The sequence below is a fragment of the Rhododendron vialii genome, chromosome 8a, assembly GCF_030253575.1.
Source record: "Rhododendron vialii isolate Sample 1 chromosome 8a, ASM3025357v1".
NCBI classification, from domain to species: domain Eukaryota; kingdom Viridiplantae; phylum Streptophyta; class Magnoliopsida; order Ericales; family Ericaceae; genus Rhododendron; species Rhododendron vialii.
Genome location: NC_080564.1, coordinates 18,094,841 through 18,109,815, shown reverse-complemented (window position 1 = coordinate 18,109,815; position 14,975 = coordinate 18,094,841). Strand labels below are relative to the sequence as shown.

At 39.1% G+C, this 14,975-nt stretch overlaps 1 protein-coding gene and 1 long non-coding RNA gene across 3 annotated transcripts in view; both read right to left on the bottom strand.

Moving 5' to 3' along the window:
- Nucleotides 1-4,264: 4,264 nt before the first annotated feature.
- On the bottom strand, nucleotides 4,265-10,122 carry LOC131335699 (uncharacterized). The gene is made up of 10 exons (XR_009202581.1): nucleotides 9,713-10,122; nucleotides 9,255-9,522; nucleotides 8,843-8,922; nucleotides 8,206-8,556; nucleotides 7,344-7,446; nucleotides 7,198-7,256; nucleotides 5,987-6,088; nucleotides 5,782-5,828; nucleotides 5,530-5,683; nucleotides 4,265-4,719 (listed from the first exon to the last, which is right to left on the bottom strand). It is a non-coding gene; the product is annotated as an uncharacterized LOC131335699 (long non-coding RNA).
- A 4,006-nt stretch (nucleotides 10,123-14,128) lies between these two features.
- LOC131335694 (DENN domain and WD repeat-containing protein SCD1) overlaps nucleotides 14,129-14,975 on the bottom strand; it is a 52,639-nt gene continuing 51,792 nt past the window's right edge. For both annotated transcript variants that reach the window (XM_058371168.1, XM_058371169.1), the window contains one exon: nucleotides 14,129-14,486. In XM_058371168.1, the coding sequence (XP_058227151.1) occupies nucleotides 14,391-14,486 (96 nt within the window). In that variant the 3' untranslated portion in view covers nucleotides 14,129-14,390. The remainder of the gene's footprint in view (nucleotides 14,487-14,975) is intronic.

Here is a 14,975-nt window from a genome sequence, read left to right as displayed (position 1 = left end):
ATTTCTTTGGCAGTTATTCTTCGCGGTTCCTCTCTGCAGCAGCACAATAAATTCTTCGTAACCAAGATCGAAAACATAACAAATCTAGTTCAATGAGCGAAGTAAAAGTGAAAATCGGACAAACCCAGTTACTATGCATACATGAAAGAGTAAAATCATAGTCTCGAGATGGAGCCAAACTGATGCAAACCAAATCAAGGATAGATTTCATAAGATTGATAAATCCCTCAAAGGGGAATACAAGGAGCAAAAGCTCTCAAATATCTATTATCAATATATCAAAAACTAACTAATGAGGGCACAAGACACCTATTTATAGACTCAAAACCCTACACACACTAAAGACACTAAAATGACAACAATACCCTCAAATCCTACTGCATCATACACCCCCCCTAAAGAAAACAACTTGTCCTCAAGTTGGACAAAATAACTCAAGACAACTAAATCAAGGAAAACATAGAACTTTAGAAGTATTTATTATGCAACTCCGAAGTAGGCATGCGGCTGCATTTCTGGATCCACGCCACGATCATGCAATAACCCATCTTCAATACGAGTTTCCATTTGTGTACATCCACCGCGTCCTTGCTTATGTGCCTAGAAATCACCCATTTGCCATGCCTCTTAAGGCTCAACACTTCCTCAACATAGGTGACTACACTTGGTTCCAAAACATCACAAGAATCATCAACCTTCGCATAGAGAAAATTCAACTTCACCACATGTCCAAGATCATACCCCAGACTTTCTTGAGTGAACATCATTCCCAAAGGATCTTCAAGGTGTTCTAAATAGTCTCTCCCCTCTTTTAGTAACTTTGTAGCTAGATGAGGTACCAACGTAACACACACTTGAACATCTTGAGCCATAGACAATTCAAGAGGCATCTCACACAAGCAACTATCAAAGCTTTGGCTCTATGAAATCTTCTAAAATGAGCGAGACATCAAAAGCAACCTCTTCTGACTTTGGTAACACGCCAACTCCATTCTGTACTCGTGCTTGTAACACACCAACTCCATTCTCTTCTTGTGCTTCCTCGCTTTCTTGTTTTACCATAGCGAAGCTTTCCTTAATCATGTTAAGGAATCTTCCCTCTTCGATGTGAACACTAAGCTCTTCTTCACACTTGTCATATATGGGAACACCATCTAAATCACTAGCCCCAAAGACAAGTTCATCTTCAAGTGAGAGTCTCTCACATTCAAAGATAGGAACATCATCATCATCACTATCATCATTTGCATACTCATCATACACGGGAATTCCTTCAAGATCATTTTCAAGTTCCTCATTTGGAAACTCATCAAAGACGGGAAGGTATTTGAAACCACCATCTTTAAAATCAACTCCAAGCTCTTCACGTGAGAGCTCATCAAAGATAGGAATATCATGTGAGAACTCATCACAATAACATTGCTCCTCATCCTTCTCAAATGCATCCGGGTTGAGGCTCGTCTCTTCTTTCTCAAGCACATCCGGTTTGAGATTTTCATAGGACTTGGAATCACAGTAACCATCACTATTCTTGAATGAAACGGACAAACATTGCAACTTTTTCTCTAAAGTAGCAACTTCTCTTTTCAATAACATTAGTTGCACCTTATCATACAAGGTAGCAACTTGTTCACTCAACTCTTTAATCTCATTCCTATTTTCATGTGAATTGCAATCATTTTCCCTTCGACATTGTGGAATAACCTTCAATTCTTCAACATTGTTCACCAAAAATCCTCTACCTCCACCTTCCCCTCTTCCTCTACCTTTTTGAGCCATTTCAATAGTAAAATCAGCCAACTCAATAGTAGACCCGATCAACTCAGTCCCAAACAGACCCAGTTAACTCAGTACCCAGTCAACTCAAGACTCCATACCACCACAAATTGCAAGCAAACAATAAATCGCAGCAAACAACAAATGAGACAAACCCAGTTAAAATCAAGCCTATATTTCAGATTCGAGTGCCAAAGAGTAGTTCAAAGATCTTTACTGTTGTTTTTGAGTGCCGAAAGAGGGTTAATCGACAAATTCGACTTGAATCTAAGGCTGCTCAACACTAATCAACAGTTTCGAAGTCAATCGAAGGCTGTTCGAACTGTATTCGAGTGATTCGAACACCGTAGGAGCACTACTCAGGTATGGGTCTCAGTTTCGAGCTCCAAAATGGCTGAATTGAGTGCGAAATCACTTGTTTGATGTCCAAAACAGGCAGATTTGGTTCCAAATCACTGTTTCGAGCTCGAAATCACTGTAGCAGGTTTGATTGAGTGCAAAAATGCTCAAAAATCCAAAAACGAGTGCAAATCTAGTCAAAAATAGAGATTCGAATGCGTGAACAGTGCCGAAATGACGATTCGAACACTGGGTCATGCATGAACAGTGCTGAAAATGGTCGTACAGTGCTCGAAATCACTGTAGCAAGCTCGAAATGCTCCGAAATGGGTTTTGATGTCCGAAAACAGTAAGTATTAGCTCTGAAATTGTGGATTAGAGTTTTGAGGGTCGAAATCGAAGTTTAAAGGGTTGGGTTGAGCAGATCTGGAGATTTGGAATGAAATGGTGTCTCCGGCGAGGTTTTCCGGCGCCGTTTTAGGGTTCCGGCGAGGCTCAGGTTTCCGGCGAGGGTTCCGGCGAGATGAACGGTGGGGATCAAGCCTAGAAGCTCTGATACCAAATCAAGGATAGATTTCAAAAGATTGATAAATCCCTCAAAGGGGAATACAAGGAGCAAAAGCTCTCAAATATCTATTATCAATATATCAAAAACTAACTAATGAGGGCACAAGACACCTATTTATAGACTCAAAACTCTACACACACTAAAGACACTAAAATGATAACAATACCCCTAAATCCTACTGCATCACAAACCGTACCTTCTCAAGCAATAAAAAAAAAAAAGGCTCAACAGGAAGAATGGCCCGAGATTCCATTCGTGTGTGACACTTGCATCAGGAACTACCAGTCTGATCTTGAAATAAGTGAGAAAAATTAGGGCTTTCGATGAGATCAGTAAGAAAACAAGAAATCTGAAGAAAGAAAACAGAATCATCTAGCAAAAAGTTGAATAATTTCTTAGGTCAGAGAGTGAGAGAGAGATAGCGAGAGAAGCATATGTTGATTTAACAGTAAATAGCCATAATCATACTACCAAATAACACAAAAAAGGCTTAAGATAAACCAGCACATGGCGAAAAACATGAATAGAACCTAGCAACATAGGTGCTCTAGGGTATGACGAGTTGGTTCTCGGCAGCACTGTCCTTGCCGTAAATGTCCTGAAATTATACATTCCGAAATATGTAACAAACAACAGCAAAGCCGAACAAAAAATAATAATGGAGGACTTAACCCAACAAATGCATCTACTAGCATCCATCTAAGTAAATAAAACATGAATTGTTCACTGCAGGCTAAACTATTAGCCCACCAAATTTTAACTAGACATAACACCCACGTACCTTAAGAGATGTAATCAGCACATATTTTAACTAGACATACTAACACCCTAGTGCCTTAAGAGATGTAATCGACACATAAAAACCAGTAAATCAGGAGTCGCAATAGTTACAAGCTACACAAACCCTAGTTCTTTTCATAAGCGATGTTAGTTAGTTGAAGTTTTGCCATACATTTCTGTTTCCTTTCTATATTATTTACTAGGTGCTTATTGCAAATGGACGAGCACATTATTTTAGTGGCATTGGCTCAATGTCAAGAGGGTTATCATTTATAAATTAAACAACATTTCGACTAGCCAAAATAGAAAATGTGAAATACTATTAAAAAAGCATAATGTAACTACATATAAACACCAAACAAGAGGGCCCAATTTCTTCATGTCATTCAAAAAAAATGTGTGGCCCGTTGATCCTTGGTCTGAGCTCCTCTTCGATTGGTTCGAGTGTCACCTAGTTTTCTTGCCCTGACCTACACAGTGAACGCACGACTAAGAGCTGGCGAGGGTTGCCCGGCAAGGCCCTCCGGCAAAAGGATGAGATTGTGCAGAGAGTGAAGCAAGTGACTAGGGTTTTAGGGGTGGAGAAGCATGTACCGCTTTAGGGCTGCTTTGCTTAGTATTTATAGAGTCTACTTGGCTTGCTCTCCAAGTACAGGCATGTGCCTTGCACGGGTCAACTAACGTCATCGTGACGTCACCGATAAGATCTAATAACCGCTTCTGCGCTCACACATGTGCGCCAATCATTATCTCTTGGCGTAACTGCTTCAGCGCGCGTGGGGGGGGGGGGGGGGGGGGGGGCGTGGCACTGAAATGGGCCGAGCCCTGTCTTCTGCCAAGCCTAAGGGCGAGCGACTGGGAGAGGGGAGGAAAAGATGAGGTCGTTGATATAGGTTTTGACTTTAGCCGAGTCGAAGGACTCTCTTCTCGGCTGAGGCGTCGGGTAGGTAAGGTGGGACCCTTCCCGAGCCCCGGTTATGGCCGAGCCTAGGCTCCAAGGTAAACGGGACTTCCTTTGGCGCAGCCTCGGCTAGTATTTGCCGGAGGCGTGGTCCGAGCTATTTAGTTCGGCCTACTACAAAATATTATTGCCATCAAGGTAGAAAACTTAGTATCAAGTCGTGCAAACAATGTTCGAACTACCTGCTAGAGATCAAGTTGTGTTTCCCATGGTTTCATGAACTCTTGCCACATAAAGTTCCTGAGCTAGTCCCTCAGCTTCCTCAGTCCTTAGTGTAAGAAACGAACAGCCTCTCCTGATAAAGTAGGTATATCTTGTTTCGTCACATTCTCGAGACAACAGGCATAATTGGACATCTTCAAAGCAAATTCCTCACAAATTTAAACCACAGTCAAATTATTACATTTCTCATGTGCAGACTTTTTGCTTTGGTTAGATGATTATTACCAACAAAAGAAATTGTAAGAGTCAAACTAAGAAGTAGTGAAGATATATTAATAAAAGCCAAGCGCCAAAATATAGTAAGTCACTTGACAAGGAGACAAAATGTTCAAAAGCTATTGTCTATTCTTTCATAAACATTGCCTGAGCCAGCACACACAAAACTGCCCATAACCTGGGTTACATAACTCTTCAATGTGTATAAAGTGCATGTGCCACACACTCCACCCTCAACCACGCATATGGGATCGGTGTCTACCATGTTTATTTGGACATGTAGAGTACAAACATATTTTATAATTTTACAAATCGTTATGTCCACTAAACTGGCATAGAACCCCTATGACATGCATGAATTGCCCTTAGGCACATATTAATAATCCTTTATTCCAAAAAACAAATGAAGCATGATTGGATATATGAATACTCTGCGATATCCCCGTGTCCATCAGACGTGAATTATATAAATCTGACAATAAGGCACATACCCGAGTCCATGTAACATAGCCCGTAAGTATACCGACATAATTTTTTTTTTTGTCTAGAGGTGCTACTATTCACAAGTTATCAACGAGGAAATTCCTTAGACATATACCAAAGAAGAGTCAACTCATTATGGAAACAAAGGAAAAGGCAGATACATGAATAACTACCATTGCCATACCTCACCGGAAGTTTGGCGACAAGGAATACTTGAGAATATTCGAGAATCAGAGAATCGGACGTCAATCGAGCATGTCACGAATATCCATTGCGCTCACCATCGTTCCTGGTTCTTCAACAACACCTCACACAGCTTTATCATCGAAAGCTTTTATCTGGAGATAGAAAAGAGAAAGAAAACTAAATATGTTGAACTTTGATTATTCCAATATTGCTGATGCTAAAATGAATCTGATCGAAGAAGGTATCAAACCTGTAGAATCTGAAGGTAGTGGGAAATCAATTAATATTCTGGAGATTCTTGAAGATGCAACAAAAGAGTAGGCAATCATAGCAAATATTAGTATCCTCTACTTCTTAAGCAAAGACTAAACATGATTTGATAGCCTACAATGATGGCGGCCCTATTTCTCTACCACTAATAAACCCAAAAAAAAAACTTAACAAATCAAATTTACCCGGTGCATCACTTAGACAAGCCAATCCAACAGACCACACTATATATTCGCGAAGATTGTGTTTAACTATGCTAGTAGTATCACATAAGATGTTCCAGGTACCTCCAATATAATTATGAAGATTACGTTGGCTGACTATCATAAAGATGTAGACATCCTCTTGAAGAAGACCGACAAATTACAAAAAGTACACATGCTATATTAGAAAAGAAGCAAGCATAACAGGGACGTAGTAAAACATGAAACCCAAGGGACAAAAAAAGTAACGGTGCGTCATCTTTAAAAATGAGAATAAAAAAAACCTAGAAGTGGACAAATTTGTAAAGAAAAAAAAAAGTAACAAAGAAACTAATGATAGTCCCAAATCACACATACTTTTAATGTGCTTTTGCTTTTATAACAGCCCTTGCTAGGCAATTTAGTATGGATCTCAATCAATGAAGAGAAACCTTAAAAAATATAAATAAGGTATCCCAAGATTCTAGTTTGAGCACCCAAAGACTCTGACATCACGTAAACGACGTCAGTCCTCATGATCTGTCATAGAGAATATGCATTATATTTCCTTTCCCAAGCAACCCAAATATGCACTACGTAAAGAAGAACTTCAAATTTGGATACATGAGTTGCATTTCTTATCACACAAATGATAGCCACAAAGTTATCAGATGCCTTGGACTCTATACTCACTAAGATGTCGCCCATACATAGAGGATCCTAGAGAGGTTACACGTGAACAGTTCGTTATATCTCAATCAGATTACACGTGAATGGTTAAATTTCAATCATTTTTAGTGTCTTGTTGCATGATCGCTAAGATGTGAGCACAAACAACTATGACACTAAGGAAACAGTTCAACCAATTTCATAACTTGAAAAAAATAATACACAAGTAGCTGCTAAATAAAAGGCATAAGCTTAAACGTACTCCAGGAGCTGTATCCGAAACTGTTAAAAGAGGCATAACAATTAACAGCCCAAAAAACAAAACCCTAGAACAAGCTTAAACGTACTCCACAAGCTGTATCCGAAACTAAAGAGAGGCATAACAATTAACAGCCCAAAGAACAAAACCCTAGAACTCCCCAAGGTTCCATGACAAAAATAGGTCTAAAACCCTAATCACCCCAACTCATATTCTTTATCTACAGCTCTGTTGGTCTGTATGTGTGCGAAGGAGAGAGAGAGAGAGAGAGAGAGAGAGAGAGTACTTGAGACAAGATGAGCGCAGAGAGACGACACTTCAGTTCCGCAACCTTCTTCGTATACCCTATGAATCAAAGGCAAATCGAAATGTGGCTATCTTGAAACCCTAACAGGGGAGTAAAAGAATCGATAACAGTTGGGGAAAACATACAAATGGAGAATTCAGAAGCGACTGTTCTGGAAGACCTCGCATTCCAACGTACGGCAAGACTCCCATTCCCACGAACGGCAAGCCCCGTATAGCAGTAGCACATCTCACATCAACAAAAAGAAGAGATTAGTTTGAGGGTATTACAGCTTTGCTATATAGTTGAATCGGCTAAGGTAGGGAAAGAGATTGATGCCGCCTACGGCCTACCTATCGATATGTGGGTGTTTGGGCAACTAGTACCACTAATGAAGGGTTTTGTATTCACTAGGTAGACTCCCTCGTGCCAGCACGAGATATAGTCCCATTGCCTGATGGAATGTATTGATATTACTATTTGATTGGTTGGAAGTAAACAAAAGGAATTTATACACGGTTATAAGGAATTTACATAGTATTATAGTTTACAATTTTCTAAGTTTTGAGTTCTTGGAAAGTAAACCAAGTGTAAAAGAATAAAACAACATTGAAATGAGTAAATCAGTAGAGTGGAAGATTGCAATCCTTATTATGCTCTGCCATTTACACACAAAACAAACAAAACATATTACCGATAAAACTAATCCAAACAAACATCACCAGAAACTACATATCTAACTTGAAAATCACATAACTCATACCAACTAATCATGATAAGAGAATAGCTCAAAGAGAGCAACATCTACATTAATTGATACACAAAACAAAAAATACTCGCTTCTGGATGATGCCCCAAATATGAAAGTGCAAGAGATCGCACAATAACTAGAAGAAGAAAAAAAACAATAAAAACAAGACAACATGGTTAGTGGCTTGGTGAGCATATCTTGGCAAGATATTGGATAAATATACTATCTAAAAAGGCAAATAGATTTGTAAATTTTACCTTTTGTTACTGAGAGAGGGTTCCAGACCTTTGAATGAGGCCGTCAATAGTCCAAAACAAGCGAGAGAGACTGTTCTAAGAAAGGAAAACGGTGATAAAAACAAAAGTAGGGAAAGAAAATAAGTGGAACCGGTAATGAGAAAAAAATACCAAACAGGTCCTAGAAGTCATGCAGCTGTCTCAAAAAGCAAAATGGAAACGCCTAGGATTTGCAGGAGAATGTCACCTCAAGAAGTTTGTTACCAATACAAGCAGCTTAGACCATGCCCTGGACCAATGCTGATTTTTTGCTAATTAGTGTCGATTTCCTTGCCTGTCATAGAAAGCTTCCCATACCCAAATTGAAAGTACCTGCAAGAAGAGAATAACCTGATCAACATTTTATCAGCCATAATAAGCCTGAAAATATTTCAGGTTGAATGTCACTTGAAACAAGAATGAAGATTATCTTATCCTATTTGATTGCAATGGAATTTGGTAGTTCTTCAAAGAACTACCAAATTCCATTGCAATCAAATAGGATAAGATAATCTTCATTCTTCTAACCAGAACAGTGTAAAACAAGGGCTTTAAGATCAAAAGACCAAACCAAGACGTATAACATGGAGATCCCAACGAATGCCATTGATTAACCTACCTATCCAACAGAGCTTCACTACTATTCTCTTCCAGTAAGATTATAGCACCAGCTTGAAGCCCTTTGATAAGAAATTAACCCTGAGATCAAATTCAAAAAACTGAGGTACAAAGTTACATGAGGGTACAAAGTTGCATCAACGTAGAAAATAAAAAGAGCAGTTGGTACTCCGTAAAATTGAAAACCCCAAAAGTAAATTTGGATTGACGTACGCCAAAAATCAAAGACCCACAAATCTATTCTAATATTTATTAGGAATTAATGACCGCTTTACTGAATCAGAATCAGAAGAATAGAGAAACCATATAGAGGTAGAAGGACCCATCATTCGATATAAGATTCAAACACTGTTTAACGGGCAAAATACATACAAACGTACATAGAGAGAGAAAGTGGGAGACAGGAAAGAGACCTAAACCTTGGCCTTGACATTGTCGATGGTAGCACTCGATTCACCTTGACCGTCTTCCCAGTAAGGGTTTTCACGAAGGTCAGATAGGGTTCGGATCATCAAGAGAATGTCTTTTCAGTCGCGTAGCCGCAGACGTGGAGGCGGTGGAAGTCGACGGCGAAGAGGAGATGCATTCAAGATAGCAAACCTATTCCCAGATCCACTCTGACCCATAGTCCCTCTTCCTCTGCCATTGTACGCCAAGGAACTCGTCTGGAAACATCTAGCTCTGTCCGAAAGTCACAAAAATCAAAGACCCAAAAATTAGGAATTAATGAGCGCTTTACTGAATCAGAAGAATAGAGAAACCATATAGAGGTAGAAGGACCCATAATTCGATATAAGATTCAAACTCTGTTTAACGGACAAAATACATACAAACGTACATAGAGAGAGAAAGGGGGAAACAGGAAAGAGACCTAAAGGCCTTGACATTGTCGATTGTATCACTCGATTCAACTTGACCGTCTTCCCCGTAAGGGTTTTCACGAAGGTCAGTTAGGGTTCGGATCATCGAGAGACGACGTAGCCGCAGACGGGGTCTCCGGAGAGAAGCGGTGGAAGTCGACGGCGAATAGGAGCTGCGGAGGAGAAGCGAGCAGTTGCCGTTTTCGATTGAACCGTAAAACCCTCTCTCCCTCTGCCTTTGTACGCCAAGGAACTCGTCTAAAAACATCTAGCTCTAGCTCTGTCCGAGAGTAACATCGACGGTGCCAACGGAACGGATCAATGGAAAGTGGAAAGATTATTCCTTGGGCGGCAAAGGTAAACGACCCAAACACAACGTATTTGATACAAGTAATATAATTCCAGCGGTCCCAAAAAGTTAGAATAGATCCATAGCCCCTCCTGACGTTAACAAATTCCTAATGCTTAGGTCGGAGTAAGCATATCCAAGCAAAAACCAAACTATTACTAACGGATTATGAAATTAGATAATCAAACCAACTCATTAAATTTGTAGTAGGCCAAACCAAATGGCTCGGACTACATGTTCGACAAATATTGACCGAGGCTATGCTGATGGAGGTCCTAGTACTTTCAAAGCCCAGGCTCGGCAATAACTGAAGTTTAGAGAAGGATCTCCGGCTCGGCTAAATCGAGACCTGGATAAATGACTTCATCGCTTCCTCCTCTCTCCAAGGCCCCCGCCACTTGGCTCGGCCGAAGACGGCCCTTCTCTGTACCATGCTCCACCCCACGCGCAAGAAACGGTTAAGCTAAGGGATAATAATTGGCGCACATGGGGGCGCCAACTCATCCCAGAAACGGTTTTCAGATCTTATCGGTAACGAAACAATGACGACAGCCGACCCGTGTAAGGCACATGCCTGTACTTGGAGAGCAAGCCAAGCAGACTCTATAAATATCAAGTGATGCGGCCCTAAAGAGGTTCACACCAAATCTCACACTAAAATCCTAGTCTCTTGGTTTGCTCTCTGCACATTCTCATTCTCTCACCGGAAGGCCTTGCCGGGCAAATCCCCTGTCAGGTCTTAGTCGTGCGTTCACTGTGTAGGTTAGGGCAAGAAAGCTAGGCAACCCACAGACCCATAGAAGAGAAGCTCAAAGCAAGGATCACCAGGCCACACAAAAATCATAGAACCAAACCCAATCCAAACCATTCAAAGGTGGTTTAGTTTCGATTTTAAACCACGGTTTACTTGAAATTGAGATATCATCACCATAAAATTTTTAGAGTACTTAAAAATGCATAGATAAGTTAATCCAAAATTTATATTAAAACTAGTACATTAAAATCATCCAACAAGATATTATAACTAGTATATTAAAATTGTCATCATTTTCAGGTACACCTCGGTAAAGTTATTATTATAGACAGTTTGTTTCACATGCAGACCTCTTGAAATGCGGACCCCTCCTTTTCTGATCGAATTTCGATGATTCGAGTCACTCAATATGTTCGGAACGTGATTTTAAGAGTATTCGGGATAAATCGCCAAAAAAAGAGAGACCTGGAATGACTTGATTTGAGCTGTTTTTATTTAAACTGTTCAATAAAAAACTGTTCGAATGAAGCCCTTTCTGGTCTTTTTTTTTTTGCCAATTTCTCGTGGGTATCCTTAAAATCACGTTCTGATCACATTGAGCGGCTCAGATCATTAAAATTCGATCAGAAAATGGAAGAAATGGGGAGGTCTAAAATGCGGGGGTCCTTAGGAGAAAAGGACTGTTATTATAGATATGTTAAACATTGTGGATGTGACACCATCACTCAAATCTCACTTAAATTTCAAGTTTCTCACAAAAAGTTTAACTCTCACTTCTCTACTATTCTCTCCCTCCTTTAGAAAAGTTGAATGACCATGGAGAAGTAAAAACAAAGCTGATTACGAGGGAGGCCAATTGAGACATATTGTTCTCAATCAAACCATCATTTCCCCTCATTCTATTAACAGAGTTAGCTAATTTTTATTTTATATAGATGAGCAAGTCTAAATGGGCGGTTTTAAACGTTATGGGATCTCCGTGTCCAAAACATATAGATGAGGGGGTCTTTGTGTAATTTTATATTTTTTAAAGTGAAATTAAGACAAAAACAAATTAAACAAAACAAAGGACAAAGAATCAAACGACAAATTAAGTTTTTTTTGTTGGGATCGTGTGATAGTGGAGTATTAAACTGGATTAGGAATGAAAAATTTTTGAAGTGGGATGTGGATTATACGGAGTCACCTGAGAAGGTAGTTTAAGAAAGCTAAATGACTATGGAGAAGTCAAAACAAAGTCGATTACTAGGGAGGGCTATTGAGGCATATCAGGATAATGTGCAATTTATTCCCATGGCACTAACAAATCCTCCCGTGGAATTAACAATTTCTATATCCTAAGGCCATCCACAGGGGTATAATCAAAAAAGGATAATCAAAAATTGACACATTAGCTTTTGATTATTCACTTAAGAGGTTGTTAAGCTTAATAATATTGAGTTTCACAATGGTCACTTCTAGTCCACAACCAAAATAAGGGGTCTACTACAATTTCACTCACTCTCTCTCTATTTCCGTCATCTACTTCCCTCCATTTACATTTTAATTTTGAGAAAAAATCGGTGACTTTCTTCTCTCCTGCTATGAATTATTATTATTATTATTATTATTATTTTATTTTAATTTAATTTATTTATTAATTTATTTATTTTTATTTTTTTGGGGGAGGTGAATAGAAACGGGAAAGAATAGTGAAATACCTTAATCCGGCGACGATGGGTTGAATTGTAAATGATCAAGAGATATGAGTTTTACTTTTGGAGGGAAAGAAAGAGAAATAGTTTGCGGGTGAAGTGAAGAAGATATAGAGTAGGCGAAGAAGAAAATTTCAGTTGAAGCACGCGTGTATTCAAATTTTGAAACTATTTAACTTATATGGTGTGGGGTCCAAAAATTTTGATTATTGAAAAAGGTTGCTAGTTTTGGTTATCCAAAGTCCAAAATTTGATTTTTTCTAAGGATGTTGTTAAGTTTGATTATACCATTGTGAGCCATTTTTTGCACCAACATTGTTAACTTTAAAAACAATTGGTTTTTGATTATACCACTATGGATGACCTAAGTGTATATGTGAGTGTATTGATTAGAAGTGAGGAACAATCCGACTAACCAACCCGATTCCATCCAATTCAACACAAATACGAGCGGTTTCAAAATGCATAGCGATCAGCTAGGGTTCTGAAACTGAAGAAAATCCGTGGGTTGCCCTCAAAAGTAACTGTTTTTGTTACAAATTAACCTAAACACATTTTGTTGTAATAAATGGGTAAATGAAAGATATATATTGTTGCTTGGAGATGCGCTAAGAGCCACTGACTATTGCCGCAATTGACTTAAACAGTGGCACAGTACAATAAGGTTTCAGAAGGTTTAATCCTCGACGCCATCCTACATGTATAGTTTCTCCCTCCTCCCAAGAAAGCCAAGTGATATTTTCTCCCCTTCATTATAAGGTCCTAATCCGGATAGCCTTATTCCTCACCTCAACCTGGCCACTTTGCTTGCCGCTAGAGCTTGAAATGCCTCGAGTCTTTAGAGAGGAGTGCCCGTTATTGCACATCGACCAAATGGCTTGCCTCCTTGCCACTGTATCCAATGCCTGTTACAGCTCCAGCCCTCGACAAATGAAACTTGAGATTGTTTGTCTAGCCATTACATCGTCCTTTGTTAACAACTATAATTACGTTGATTCAAACTAACTGAACGATGAGATGTAGAGAATCTTTCTGATAAAATTTTGTAGCAGAATCTTTCAAATGAACAGTGGCAAACCACTTTTTGTGAACTTACAGAAGTTTCTAATAATGAAGTTCAATTGGCTCATGCCCTTGCAGAACTAGTAGTGACGAATTTATTTCGCGCCAATTACAAGAATTTGCCAAATTTTTGGGGAATGTCTTGCTAGGAAGAGGATGCAGATATCCATCATAGTTCCTGTTTTTCTGGCTGGACCGAGTTCTGTTTGTTCACTTTGTCTTCTGCAAACTGTTACTAGTGCTATATGGAAGTCATGCCTTTTCTCGGAAAAAACCAATCCACCTGTTAGTAGCATTAAACACCAATTTCATGAACCTTCATAAAAATCACCAATTCTGAAGACCAAAAAGGGTGGTACAACCATATTCCTCGACTAAATTTAGGGTTTTTCGCACAACATGGACCCAACAGACTTCGCTTTTTTGCTAAAGTGCATTTAGAGACAACGCAACATCTCAACTCGACAAGCAAACAGTGAACATATCGTCATATTGCAATGCATCATTATAGCTGAGGTAGGAATTAAAGATGCTACGAGAAAGGAAAAGGAAAAAAAAGTGTCAAGAATTTGAAATTAGCTTGTGTGCTTTAATTTTAGCAATATAATAAAAATCTAGCCACATGTTAAGAGCAACAATTGGTGTCAAAACCAGCATAACCGTTGAATCATCATCACGTTCTCTTTGCACGGAATGATTGGCACAACTTCAGTGTTCCAAAAAGGAGGGCAAAACTGCATTCTGATGCATTATCTTTTTTCAAAATAACATTCTATCTGAGAAAAATACAAGGTTATAACACTCATAAACATATACTGTACAAGAGAAATTCAGATGTTGATGGTAGCATCCCATAACCTAAGCAGCCCATTACGACCACCACTGCAAATCCTTTTCCTTTCAAGGTCTGACGCCACACATCGTACCTGAAGAATCGAAATGATGAATTCAGTGAAAGGAGTTTAATTCTCTATCATATAAGCACGCATAGTAAATACTGCATAGAAAACATATCCCCAACAAATGAAAACTTCAACGTTTCCAACGAGACTGCATTTGAAGGCCCAGATTCAAGCTAGCCCTGTTACACTACGCTCTAATTAACCAATGACTTCTGGACTATTTGGTTCAACTAGAAAATATTTTGCAGTCACGAAACAGCTAAATGTAACGAGCATATTTTTCACATAGGGAAATCATTTCTCTGAATACAAATGGGTAAAAGGTTAGAGATAGGACGCACTTGATGAGAGTCAAAAGACGCAATTAGACCAAGTTGGATGAGAATTTAGGCAATCTCACAGCAGAGAGAGACAAAAATGCAAGAATGTTAAAGCATCCAACTCCAAATCAATTGACAAAGAGTGGAGAGGCCGCCCAGACTTATATACTAGTTTTGGAGGAGATAATTAACC